This window comes from Anguilla rostrata, chromosome 15 (genome assembly GCF_018555375.3).
Source record: "Anguilla rostrata isolate EN2019 chromosome 15, ASM1855537v3, whole genome shotgun sequence".
Classification (NCBI taxonomy): domain Eukaryota; kingdom Metazoa; phylum Chordata; class Actinopteri; order Anguilliformes; family Anguillidae; genus Anguilla; species Anguilla rostrata.
The window spans coordinates 18,079,925-18,093,814 of record NC_057947.1 but is presented as its reverse complement, the minus strand read 5'-3'; the positions used below and the strand labels follow the sequence as shown (position 1 = coordinate 18,093,814).

At 41.7% G+C, this 13,890-nt stretch overlaps 2 protein-coding genes across 5 annotated transcripts; both read right to left on the bottom strand.

Moving 5' to 3' along the window:
* Positions 1–913: 913 nt before the first annotated feature.
* Positions 914–11,219, bottom strand: LOC135240464 (leukemia NUP98 fusion partner 1-like). Its single transcript, XM_064309934.1, has 4 exons — positions 7,986–11,219; positions 3,407–3,649; positions 2,817–2,900; positions 914–2,436 (listed from the first exon to the last, which is right to left on the bottom strand). The coding sequence occupies exons 1-4, from the start codon at positions 8,145–8,147 to the stop codon at positions 2,263–2,265; spliced, it is 663 nt and encodes a 220-aa protein (XP_064166004.1). The 5' UTR covers positions 8,148–11,219; the 3' UTR covers positions 914–2,262.
* A 127-nt stretch (positions 11,220–11,346) lies between these two features.
* Positions 11,347–13,520, bottom strand: tmem177 (transmembrane protein 177). Of its 4 annotated transcripts, none has more exons than XM_064309930.1 (2): positions 13,367–13,520; positions 11,347–12,952 (listed from the first exon to the last, which is right to left on the bottom strand). In XM_064309930.1, the coding sequence occupies exon 2, from the start codon at positions 12,900–12,902 to the stop codon at positions 11,973–11,975; it is 930 nt and encodes a 309-aa protein (XP_064166000.1). In that variant the 5' UTR covers positions 12,903–12,952; positions 13,367–13,520; the 3' UTR covers positions 11,347–11,972. The 4 variants fall into 4 exon arrangements, with proteins under 4 accessions (XP_064166000.1, XP_064165998.1, XP_064165997.1 ...); XM_064309928.1 differs by having other exon boundaries at positions 13,349–13,503; XM_064309927.1 differs by having other exon boundaries at positions 13,353–13,500.
* Between the last annotated feature and the right edge of the window lie 370 nt (positions 13,521–13,890).

Here is a 13,890-nt window from a genome sequence, read left to right as displayed (position 1 = left end):
TTTCGTTTGATAAACCGTCAAAATGTATCTGAGATTGGTAACAAAAGCTTGAAACAAGGAAACATTTCCCTGTGCACTTGGTTCTTATTATATTTCCGTTAATGTGATTAAACGTAGTGATTTAGCTTGCTCTTAATAAAGGTTAGGCTATTTAATATCGCTGATAATTGTGTGTGTTGTACACAGTATATGGTTAAATAAATGCGTGAACCCCATAAATGTAAATACACTATTTCAAAAGCGCGGCTATGTGTTATAATACAAAGCAGGCTACTGGAATAAATTGCGTGGATTACAATTGCTTTCGCGTACATTCATTTTCATGAACGTGTAAATATGTAAGCAATAGACGCGATTTCCTGTTAATTGGAAGAAGTAGTTTGTAAAATCGAATTGCTTTAGGACGAGCCGGAGCGACTATAAATTGCTTAAAGTTGTTTAATAACTGCAGAGAAAACGAATTATAATATCATACATTGCATTTTAAATTGGTATTGGCATGCATTACGTATTACATTTATGGGTAGACTGCTTAAATGCCATCAAAAACTGATTCCATACGCTCCCAAATCAGTATGATTTCTTTCTCTTTAAGATTCTGGATGAACACTTCCACTAGTGCCCTGCTGGCCTCTCCTCTGCTGGGCTGCACAGGCATACATCCCAGGATTTAAGACTGGCCCCTGGATGCACCCGGTCTGTTCTGTCCACACCAAACTGCAGTGGAAGGCCTGGTTTATTACACAGACTGGATTTAGGGCCAGGTAGTATGGTTACACAGACGTGCCAAAAATGGAAAGACAAAGAAAATAAATGGGAAGGCGTGTAGTATGAGAGAAATTTTGACATTTAATTTTAATAAAGGGTGTAAACTGACACCACTGTGCTTTGAAACAGAGTTCCTCAGCCAAGCAACAGATCAAATATATTTATTTGCTTTGAATATTATCAAGTTAATGTACAGAGATGACAATGACACTGGGCTAGGGCATAGCGTCTAAAATCCATTTTAACTGTGACCTGACAACCAATTACAGAATACATGTCCCAACATACAACAGTTTGCACATATGACTTTAAGACTACTTGAAATGCTTCTGGCTGACTTTACAACAACAAAACTGGCACAAACATTTCACCCACCTGAAGATCCAAATAAATGGAAATGTTGTTTCATGATAAAGTTTTTTTTAAGGAGCATTAATATTATCAAAAACCTTTTCTTGATAAAATTTCAAGTGCTATACAGAAAATATGAATTTATGAAAATAAACAAAATATACAGGTAAAAAATATTTCCTGTATGCTGGATCTCAGCTTTAATGTAATGTAAAGTAAAAGCCAACATTTCAGCTGACACAACCTCCCCCTGTCTATCACCTAATGAAGGCAGAATAGGCCAAAGCATTGCTTCATTTACTGACAAACCAAATCTTTATATTACCAAACGTTTGAACTATTTATTTAGTTTCTTTTCATTATTTGTAGCAAATCATGTAAGATTAATTTGCAACAAATCTTTATTATAAAATGTGAGCTTTGTAGGTAACCATACCCACAAGCCTGTTACATTTAACAGTTAAAGCTGTTCAAAGCTGCTACAATACAGCTACTGTTCATGGACAATATGGCAACTATACTTTTTTTGTGAGCACAGTGCATAAGTACACACAAACATTGAGAAGGAATCTGAAGACCTCCAATTTCCTAATAAATTCCAAAATGAAGTGAAGGCAGCACAGTTAGGTGTGGTTTTGAAACTATGATTATGATGATTATAATTATTGGACTTGATGTTGAAACAAACTATGAGCTGGGCCTTTCTCATGACCATATGCAAATTTATGTCTGTGAAGGTGGTTAGGACATAGATAGCCATGTCACTTTGGGTGTTATCCATGGAGCATCCATACTCCAAACATGCAGTGCAGAAAAAACAGCCCAAGGCACACACAGGTGTGTAGTATTGACTCAGGTATGTGATGCACACACAGCTGAGTATAGTGTTTGACTCAGGTGTGTGACACACAAACAGGTGTGTAGTGTTGATTTAAGTCTGTGACGCATCTGCACATATGTTATACTGTCTCTGGCATGTGACGCACACACTGGTGTGTAGTACTGACATCCTACTGATCTTTGTTTTTGAGGGGTTAGAGGGGCGGGACAATAGGTGTTGGGGAGCAAGGCTAATAAAGGGAAGGGCTTGGCCGAGATTAAGTGGGGAGAGTGTTCAACAGGAAGTTAGGGGGAGGTGTGACATCAGCGCTGCCTTCGCAGAGAGAGCTTCCTGTGTGTTTGGCGATGATCCTCATGCTCCACACAGTGAGAGGCGTCTCTGGACCTCTGTCCGTTGCACACCGTTGACATGGCACCACCAGCGGCACTACTGCCTCTATTGCCACTGCCACACAGCCTCCATTCTGGCCTCTTCCCCTTTTCAAAGACAACCAGTCAGAGAAGGACAGTTTAAATCACTCCCTTTCACTGCAAAGTACTGTGCTGTTAAATGTACCCCGTTATTATTTTTATTATTACTACACAAGGCTTGAGAAACACAATCACACCACCCTCCACCCCACCCTCCATTGTGATGTGGCTTAAGGCTGTAGACCGCTACATACTGTACAGCTTTATGCCATGCAGTGTCTTGCCGTTTGTAGCCCAGTCTTGCAGTCATACTATTTGGTAACACCGTTTTTTAAAAAGACAAAGGTGGCACAATAGCCAGGTAAGTTTGGCGTTAGGACAGGGGACGCTCTGGTGCAGGTGAGCCAGTTGCTATCGCAGGAAGTGCTCCATATCCTCAGACGTACCTCTTTGAGGGGACGGTGTGCGCAGCGTGTCTCTCTCCCCCTCGCCTCATTATGGCAAATAAGACACAGGTCTTCAGCGTCGCTCTGCATGTCATAAGCACACACCACACAAATAAGGCTTTTTCAAATCTACCACATGAATAAATGCAATCACACTCGCAGAGAAATTGCATCAGTGTGACTGAGGACATAACTATAACTTTACCAATGCATACGTTATGCGGTAGATTAAACATCATGGGCTCAGATTAGCAATTTGAAAAATTGTCATTTTTTTCAAATTTGTCGGATTGAAAGTTACAGAAAGAAAGGGAACACTTTAATAAGTCAATATCAATAAGATGGAAACTGTTGCAATGTGTGCAACAAGTACTCTTCCCAATGACAATATTAAAATAATCCTTCTGTCTAACAAAGGATTAATTCAAGCTATCAGCCACAGCAACATGTGAGCATCACTAAGACCATGTCATTAAGTTTTTTGCAGTCAGTGATTTCAGAAGAAACATCTGACGTTGTGGGGAAGAAAATGCCTCCAGTGCTTCCAGCACAACTAGCTTTGAAAGGGAACACCGGGCCAGGAGACCCACCAGGGACGTGACGCTGTGGCCGCGGAAGTGGAGCCGCTTCTCCAGGGATTCGGACAGCTCCTGGATGGTGCCGATTCGGCTGTTCACCAGGGGGCTCTTGATGTGGCTGTTGTCATCAGAGGAGGCAGGGCAGGCGCGGGGGTAAGGCTTGGCATCTGTCTTGTCCCGGGACTTGGTGTGGGTGGATAGGGATGCAGGGGTGGCCGTGTGGAAGGGGTTCAGCTGCATAGCATTGAGCTGGGACTAGGAGGTGGAAGAGAGAGAGATGGAGAAAGGGAGGGAGAGACAGATAGAAAAAAGAGGGAGAGAAAGACACAGAGAAAGGGATGGAACCAAGTCAGCAATTTACTAAAGCACCTGAAAAGCCTACCCCAACAATCATCCCTCTTTTACTGAGGGAAGTTACTGAGGTGTCCTCTAGCAGCTAAACTTATAGGCAATCAGACCTCTCCACCATTTTCATACATGGGCATTCTGGGATGTTATACATATGCGGTGATTTCTGCTTTGCACATCCTTATTTCTCCTCATGTCAGGTTTCCATAGTTTTTTTTCACTATCATGCAGCACCTCTCAAGGTACCTGCATCATGACTGACCATGTTTTGATCCAATCACACAGGGAGTCAGAGGTGCCAATTTTGAGTGCAGCACGTGTCAATAAATTTGCAGCTCCATATTGTCACAACCATGTATTCTGCTTAGCAGTGACCACAGTGTTTTTTGACTTGGTGCCGTATTGATGTTCAGCCTCTGACCATCCCAAACTACACAAGGACTACTCCATCTTATCTCTCTCCTCCCTCGCGCTGAGGGACAGCTTGAAATAAAAAGAGAAAAACAAAACCAAAAGCAACTTGAGTAGGTCGAGCAGTGTCAAGCCTGATCTTGAATACCCCAAGGTCTCACCTTCTAGTACATATCCTGGCAGGCTGTTCAGTGCATTATCTTCTGAGATAATTTCAGATGATTAAAAGGAGAAAAAAACATTCTCATCATGATTTAATTACTCTTCTGTCCCCTGATCCTCAATACCAAATGTCAACAATTTCTACTAACGCAAATATGAAATCAGTGGAGAGGCACAATGTGATTTCAGACTGGGCCAACATCAAGTTGCCTCACAGCTGGCACTGAAAACCTGCACGTATCTGGAAAACATATAGTCTGGAACCTCCTGCCCTGTTTCTACAGAAATTCAATTGGTCATTATCAAACAACCTTGGACTACAGAACCTATCTGAGAGCAGGTGTATATTACCAAGATAAAAATAAGATTGTACAATGACTTTTTGTAATAGAAATGGTAATAACTTTGAATTGTTATGCGATTCTGACAATTTTGACTAATACATTGAATTGTAAATTGAAGCACCTGTAATTTACACACTGTCCAACACACATTGTTAGATTTTTTCCCCCACATTATGAATATTAGTGGGGTACAGACTATTATACATGGGTTTATGCACACATAATTTACATCATAGATTAATTTTTCTTCTATCCTAGAAATCCTTAAATATCTTGTTTGTAATTCTTCCATTGAGAGAATATGCCTTACACATTATGTTTCAATGTATTTCATAAGCTTCAAGAACATGTCCTTGTAAACAGAAAAAAAAAACTCATTAATGTTCATGCCAAAATGTAATGCTAGGTCAAGCATCTTCATTCCAGTGTCCATAGGTGATGTGAAGGAATATTTATTAATCATGAACATACAAATCATGTTTTTTTTTTTTTTTTTTACCATATTTGTTGTTCTCACAAGGCAAGAAGGTAGATGAAGCACATAGCACTTGGCCAGAGATTCAAAGTAACAGAATTTAATTTCAGTAATGTCCGATATGAAGACATTCAGGAAATGTGACAAATAGATTTCAAATGAACTACGGACTGCACCCAGCCATTCAGGACTTATTTCTTGAGACAATTGTATTAAATTATAATTTTATGTTTGCTTTACACAGATTCAAGGTTTACTCTCATATTCTTGTGTAGCCAGCGGGACCCGTATGTTAGGTGCGCGTTGGGTGCGCAACAGGTAATACCGCGCCTTCTAATACCGTAACAGGCATAGGCGAGTAAGCCTTAGGTCCTCACTTTGTTCCCTGTGTTTGTTGGGAGACCTCAGTCGCGTCTTGAAGGTATAAACAATCCTTGCTTTGCATTACATGCAAGTTTGCAATATATGAAATTCCTATATAGGCCTATATGAAAGAACGATAGTTCTTTTTTACATGTGTAGTTATGTGCCAGCGAGTTTGATTACCGGAGTTCGGCGTGCAATGCCTAGTGCCCCGTTGTATTCTGCGTGTAAACACGTCCTGTATTGAGATAAACTGGAATATTTGTTTTTCCGACAATTGCACACTCAACAAGAAAGCAGTTTTTTTGCATGTTTAACTTCATATTATGTGTCCTATTTATGCAGATAAGCGAGTTCAACAAACCAGTCCCTTTGCTAACGCAAGTTAGGATATTTCCTGATGGTATGCCTTGTGTATGCTCTCGCATTGCACTTTATTTATATCTATACATTTTGTTTTCCTTCATAAGCGTAAAACCGTACTGTTTGTGTTGATGTGAGGGCCGCAAATTATGGCATGACTAATCGAGGCGGAGTTAAGCTGCGTATTGAAACTGATGTGTAATGTTGTAAACCGCTATTTGTTTAAATAAGGCAACTGATATGTGCTATTTGAATGGGAAAGTCATTTCATGTATTGGTATCTGAACTCTTTTGTGTGTGTCATATATACTTGAAGCGGATTGCAATGTATATTTATCCCAATTTAACTAAAGAACATGTGCGCGGTATAACTTTGCTCCAGCTGTTCTATACTGTTTAAACCACCAAGTTAATGGTGCTCGCAACAATGCAATCTACTTTATTATCAGAATGGCCTTACCTGTAGTGAGTACTTGAAGACTGTGACAATCTTTTTCTACAAATAATAGTATATATATTTTTATACATCCCTGGTCCATCTTTTATCTAAAGTAATCTCTTACCAAATTCAGAGCCTCCCTTCGCTCTTAGTATAAACTAAGGGGTGGCGTAGTTACACTTGCTGCAGGGCATCATGCTGCAACACATTCTATCTTTTACTGACCAAACAAGCGTATTTAACTATATAGAACTTACATGTCCCTTTTTGCCCTGGGGTCTTTGATAACAGCCGTTTACATGGGTACATGCATGATTATCAGAGTTATTACGATAACCATAGGGAATCATGGAAGTCCTCAGGAGTGATGACTACCACTGTTGGGCTTGACTACCACTGTTATCACACTTGCAACCTGGGAGCAAGGAAAGACATACTAATAGGATATTAAAACTGATATGTATCATAGTGAACAAGGTATAAAAGTAATATCTTGTAAAACCTGTTGACCTACTTGTATTTTCAGGATCCCACAAAACACCTTTACCTAACACTGTATAGCTAGCAGGTAATCAGAAACTTCTATAAAAACATCCTTAATAATTTCCAAAATCATCGCATACAAATAATGCCCAGGCCAATAAAAAACATGCACTTAAACTAAAACAATAATAAAAAAGAACTGAACTACTCCTACTGAACTACTACAGAGGGAATTACCCTTTTAAACTATTTCAGGACAGTGGGATGTTTTTTTTTTTTTTTTAAACTAAGTGCCCTCTGGCTCTGTGTGACCTATTTAACTATCCATATTAATTATCTTATCACACTAAAGTCGAATATAGGCCAGCTGAAGGTTAGAATTACAGTAAGACTATGTTTAACTAAAAACAAAAATCGAATCAGCATTGCACAAAAGCAAATGGGCCTATTCAACATCCCAGTTCAAATGTCCACCACCCATTGAATGAACAAGTAGCAGAACTCGCTGTTTTCAGTAAAGTCGATCATGGCCACAGCCCTGCCCTAGTAAGAGCTGGTAAATGTGTCACTACTATTTACTACCGTACTTCCTTTTTTTGAATTCATACCAGCCAAACGGCTACACGGTTTCCTTCTAAAATGCAGCAGCAATACAGCAAGAACCACCTCTTCTGCCTTACGTCTTCAATATGCCATGTTCATCTGTTTGAAAGATGTTCTTTTAAAAGAAAAACATCTGTATTGTGTGGATATATTTTCAAACAATTTATCTGATCTTCTACAAAAACTACAACAGATCTTTTTCTGATTTCCATCATGTTGTTTTCAGACTTTTTTTGTGAAACAAGACAACTTTATCCAGACGTACTGAAGTCTAAGAAATCCATGAACAATGATTGCCAAAATAATAATAATCTAGTTAATCTATGGTGTCATGATCAAGCTATCCCCCTATTAATTCCTCAAACTTTTTGAAAATACATGAAACTGTGATAACGCATGTGGACAGTCCAATTTATATTTTGAGATTTTGAAGCAAAACATGCTAATCAGATGGGTCGCTGAGCACATTAGAGCACCTCTAATAATGCATTTATTGGTAATAACTGCTTAATCCATTGCCTTTATGACATGGGTTTTGCCATTTTGATTAGTTAGAAACTGTTCCATACGGTATGATTTGGTGCCTGCGGCTAGTCTTACCTGGCAGGGCAGCGAGGCGCGGCGGTCCTGGGGCGGGCGGGGCAGGGACGGTCTCCTGAAGCTGCGCCGGTGCTCCCTGGCCCGCTCGTCCCCGGCGCTGTGCCCCCAGTAGCTGCTCATCCACTTGGTGAAGTTCCCGTCCTCGTCCTCGTCGTTGTCCATGATGATCGCAGGGTAAAGCCTGAGCGACAGAGTGAAGTTGGGTGAGGAGCTCTCGCGGGCTCCGGGTTCCTGCAGAGAAAGGGCCGGTCCGGTCCGGTATGGTCTGGGCCAGCCTGGGCAGTGCCAAACTGGAGTGCGTTTCGGAACTCGATGTCCCACAGACAGGTGTACTCTGGAGCTCTGTTGCCTTGTTTTTTCTCTGGAAAACTTTGGGGGCCGTAATTAGATCCTGATGACTCGTTAAAGCGGCTCCTGGAGATTGTTGTTCAGAACATGAACGAGAAAACACTGTACAGGCTTCAGCAAAGTCATTAAGTGAATCCCCTGAAACCTCTTCTTTATTGGAGAGGGAGGGACTGGGGCTGGAGTAAGGCTGTGTATGTGGGAGGGGAGGGAATGGGAGGTTAGGGGGAGTTGCTTTCCATCTTTCCATTACAGATCCTAGCAGGGCCAGTCCAAGCCCAGAGGGCAGCTGGTGCTGAAACTCCAATTTTCCAATACTTTCCACTGGCTGAGCACATCAAACCTGTCAATAATTATGGAGCGCTTCTGGCTCTTTTTTTCTTTACACACCCCCAACAGCCCCCCCCCCCCAACATTTCAATGTGGGTAGAGGGTGGTGGGGCATTGTGGACTAGAATTGTGCTTTAGATGCTGGAATCATCACAGTGGTCCAATAGCAGACGTCATTACCCACAGACAGACATTCCTCCACAGGCCAGCCTGCCTCTGTCCTGACCAGGAGTGCACAATGGAAACTGAGACTGAATGCGGCCAGAGCATTTCCAGACACTTTTAGCTTTTACCTGCAAAACAAACACCAGCTGGCCTGAGCAGTTTTAGTACCTGCTTTGTGATTACTCCATATCTCATAATCAAAAACAATCCCATGGGAGTAGCCCCAAGGTGAGGTGGGAGGGAACTATTAAAACAAGATGGAACTAATTAGGCGCCAGAATAAGATAGCCAGGATCGGACTTTGGCACCAGAGTAACTGCTTATGCAGTAAGTTCCATGTGATCTTTAATTTTCAACATTTTAAGACCACCAGTTCAATCATTCATTAGTAGCTCATCTCTATCTTAATATGTTAATGGTCTGAGAACAATCCTCAGCACTAGGCTTGAACTTATCATCTCTTCTAATATGGCCCCAGTGGTTCCTTGTTGTTTCCCTATGACCTGCCCTAAATCAGTGGTCCCTAAGATCCAATTAATGAAGCGATACGGTGAATTATAGACCTAAACATAATGTATTCTTAGGGTCAATCATAAATTTTTTCATATTAAAAAATGTAGAAATTTTTGTTGAAATATCAATTAGATGTTTGCGTTCTGCAATTATTCCTCCATGTGCTATTTTACATTGACTGCACTGGGTGTGACAATCACGCCATGTACTCAAATGTGATGACGCACATTGTTGGTTGCCTCTAGGCAGTTTTATTTCCGCAAAATATGTTACTGCTGGCTTATCTTCTAAGAAAAATAAACATATGATGTGCTTTACATTACAAGCATGTACTATAGCACACACCCAGAATGACTTTCACAACTTTTTACATAACACTTACATTGCATCCATTTATACAGTTGGATATACACTGAAGCAATGCAGGATAAGTAACTTGCTCAAGGGTACAATGACAATTGCTACCTAGTAAGACCTGGTAAGAACTGTTTCAAATGGAATTCTGGTATTTGGAGTGTGAAGTCAAACTTTTGTGATCACCAGTCATCACAGATATCGCCAAATCCACCAAAGCTGAAAATATAAGGATAGACACTTTACACGTAGCCTGACATGGTAAAACTATGAAAGAACAATGTTCCTGATATGTCAAAATGACCAAGTATACAGTGCATGCAACGCTGACTGATGTGAATGTCAGGAAATGGTTTGATATAGTCTGCTTTGGAGTATGTGCCAGTATATACACTTTATAAAGAACAAAATTCATGAAGTACATTATATTGAAGAGATAATTATGATTACCAATAGACTTTTCACACTGGGAGAAACTAACAAAGATACTTGTCCCAGTAAATTTTTTAATGTGTTTGAAATCCCACCCAGTCTGCATGCCGCAGGCGCAAAATATGAGGTCATCTTCAGAAGGACAGACAGGGCGACCTGCTGTTGCAGTTGTTTACAGGATGGGCTGGAGCAGTGTCCTGGTACAGCACACGCACAGCCGTGTAAATGAAATATAGTTTTATTGAATTCGACCGGTGGCAGTGGAACACCTGTTGGGCGGTTGCCTCCCTGACAGGAGAGGGAAGGATCGACCGTGGCCAGAATGCTGACGCACCGTCTGTAACTACAGCACAGGCTGGTCAGTTATTACACAAACAGGCCCAGTAACTACCTGCAAGCCCTTCTTCCATTTCAAGTCTACACTGCATCATTTTTACACTGATAGTTCGTCATAAGGAAGGGAAAGTTATGTGTCACACTCGGGTATGGTACAATTTAGTACGACTGCTCATATCCTGATATAGGCAGTTGAGAATAATGGGAAATTTTGCCCAACCAAGTAGTGATGCACCAGTCTAAACTTACCCCTGGGTACCCACTGGGTAGCTTTAAACTATAAATACATAAAGGCTATGTTCACAACGCAGGTCTTGAACCCCAATTTCGATGATTTGCCTATATCCTATTTTTTGACCACGTTTACATCTGCATATATCCGATTCTGTGTGCTTTTTCCTGCACGTTACAGTACACATCCGATCTGTGCCACGTGAGCTAAAAATTGGAATTGGGTCACTGTTACCAGGTGGCGTAAATGCAGCCAAAGTGAATAGCATAATATAGCTAGCATTTCCTTCTCTGAAAAGCAAGGACCCATGAGAGTCCATTCAAAAGTCTTAGGGGTTCCTTAGCAAAACAGAAACAAATCAATTCCTCTTTTTATAAATATGTTGTTTATACTGTACTTTGACATTATTTGACAAACTACATACCCAACTTTCAAATTAAACAAACATGGTTAATAAAAGAGTCTGGTATACTTTTTGGCAATTCTAGTATCATTGCATACAACTACATACTAATACTGTAGATACTTGTGTGCTAAATAGCCTCTGCACTGCAGCCACAAATACGTTAACACACTCTAACATTCCCTCATATTGTAAACACACTTTTTAGCACGCTTGAACATTTCCATGATAACCCACACACAACACAAATATTAAAACAATCTAGTTTATTTTGTTCATTTGGGTGCTTTGTCAAATGTCGTTCTGCTTTAATTTACATTGCTGTGTGCAACTCACACAGCCATACAGATGACATACTCAAGAACCCCACAAGGACGTGTGGTCCACACACTCACGGACCAATGACAAAGAGAGACAAGCAGCCCACATTCAAGGACGAGGACAGAGCCTATCCCTTATAACATCAAAACATCAGCCGTGTTATTGATGAGCCACAACACATCCCCACTCTGTCAAATAAGAACAAGTTATCACCGCGGCATTGAAATTCACTCCACCACAGAGACCTTTAAAAAACAGAGCTGGGCAGACCAGAATGGTCATATTTTACCCACAGTGCCACAGCTATATTTATATTTCCAGGGTCAAGTTGCTGTAACTGCACCAGCTACGGTTCCTGCCAGGTGAACACACACTTTCCAGCCTCTGGACGGTGCCCTGAGCTCCCTTCTATATGTAAAGCATTTTGAGATCAGAAGAACAGTATGAAATATTACATGCAGTACATTTCATAAATAACTATAAACCCTAAACTGCCCAATCGAACAATGCAGGCCTGCCTCTCTGACAGACAGCACACAGTATATCAGAGTACCTCCTAAGCCTTCTCCTTCAGAAGGCTGGCAATGCCCTCCCTCCTGGAGGTGTAAGGGGCATGTTTCATACGGAATATGCTGGTGGGGAACAGGTTGCCGCTCGGTGCATACATCTCCTCCCCTTTTTGGCCCATCAGTGCACGCAGGGTTTTGTTGCGGGAAATGATTTTGTCGTAGAACTCCACCCCTCCCTTGGCATAGTCCTGGGAGATGCTGGCGGCTTTCCGGTCTGAGCTGTAGTCCAGCCACTGGTTGACGGCGTCGGTGGTGAGCAGGTAGGAGACGGCGCCCAGGCCCAGCGCAAACACGTTGACCACACCGCGCAGCAGTGCTGGCCCGCTGTATAGGTTAAAGATCTGCTTCAGCGCCACGCCGTAGACACACACGCCAGCCAGGCAAGCAGGAGCCACCGTGGCATTGAGCAGCGGACCGCCGTTCTCCAGCCGAGCCACCTCCCGGGCCACCGCAAACTTCTGCGCTTGCGAGGAGAACAACAGGGCATCTTTCAGGGCAGTGCCAGAGTTGCTGTCCCATTCCACTTCCTTCCCATTGATGAGGATGACCCGGTTCGTAATGCCAGTGAAGTCATCCAGGGTGCTGTTGAAATTGGCAGGGATGCCGATCTGAGCTCCCGATGGCATCCAGGGCACCCCGGCCCCCACTGGCTGAAAGCCGAAGGCAGCGAAGGCATTGTATTTCTTGGGGGAGCTGACCCCAAGATCTTTCAGCACCTGCTGAAAGGTATTCTGCAGTTTTTCAGAGAGATCTGTGGGTTCCCCTTTGCTCCAGGCCTGGTACACTTTTTTGAAAGCATTTTCAGGAAACGCGTGATATAATATATTGGCGGAGAACACCGCTCCGCATCCGGCTATAAGTAGTCCAGTTCTGTATTTCTGAACAAGGACGGTGACCTTTGGGAATGGGAAAGACATAGCTTAGTCTTTCACTCCCCCAATATTCGGCAGACGTCAGAGGAGTAGATCTGTATGAAAAATACGCATAAAATATCCCAGTTTACATTTCAAGCGATTAATGACACAACGAAAGATCTTTGTTAGACTACAACTAAACGTAAACAGTAGGAAGCAAGGTAGTCATCGAGCAGTTTGACAAAAATGTCAAATTCACAGATATATTAATGACAAAAATAACGACTTCTTTTTTAGAAAGAATAATATTATCATCGGCAAAATGTTTCTCACCACACCAAATTAAAGCTACTGATCACAGGCTAACTTATTTAGCTTCCCAACCTTAAACCAATCGAACAAAATGAATCACGGCGTGACAGCCTGCATCATGGCGGTCTTATGAGAACAGGCATAACCATATTAAACTTTTTCCAGATTCTGACACAAATAGTGGCAAGAAAGTTTACCTACTGAGCACGACATACCAGCTACTCTTACGCTGTTAACATGCCGCAAGGACGACGGAGACACAGCGGCATGGGAGCCGTAAAGCACTTCGAAGCCGCACGTTTTTCAGCACGACAGTTTCGCGTCAGTTTACAGATTATCGGTGACGGTACCTGCTGCAGACGATTTATTCAAGGTCTGAATGAATCAATAAAAATAAAAACGAGGAAGAGACACCCGACACATGCAGATCTACTTTGCCGCTAAAGATATTGTTATTGACTACGCGTACAATAGTGTTTCTGCATGCATTTTCTACATAGACCACCCACCAGGGAGTCAGAATCGACTCGTAGTCACTTTAGTCTGGAGTGCAGTGACGTCTACTGCTTATTCCTAAACATTATTTTACTTGTTCCGATCATTGACAGCTCATTTACTATTTCGTTACTAAACTGTATTTTAAATTTTTATATTTTGTCTGCTGTTTTAAAATATTAGCTTGCTTGCACTAAGCACAAGCTTGATCGATATTAGACAAATAGGTCTATGCATAAATGTT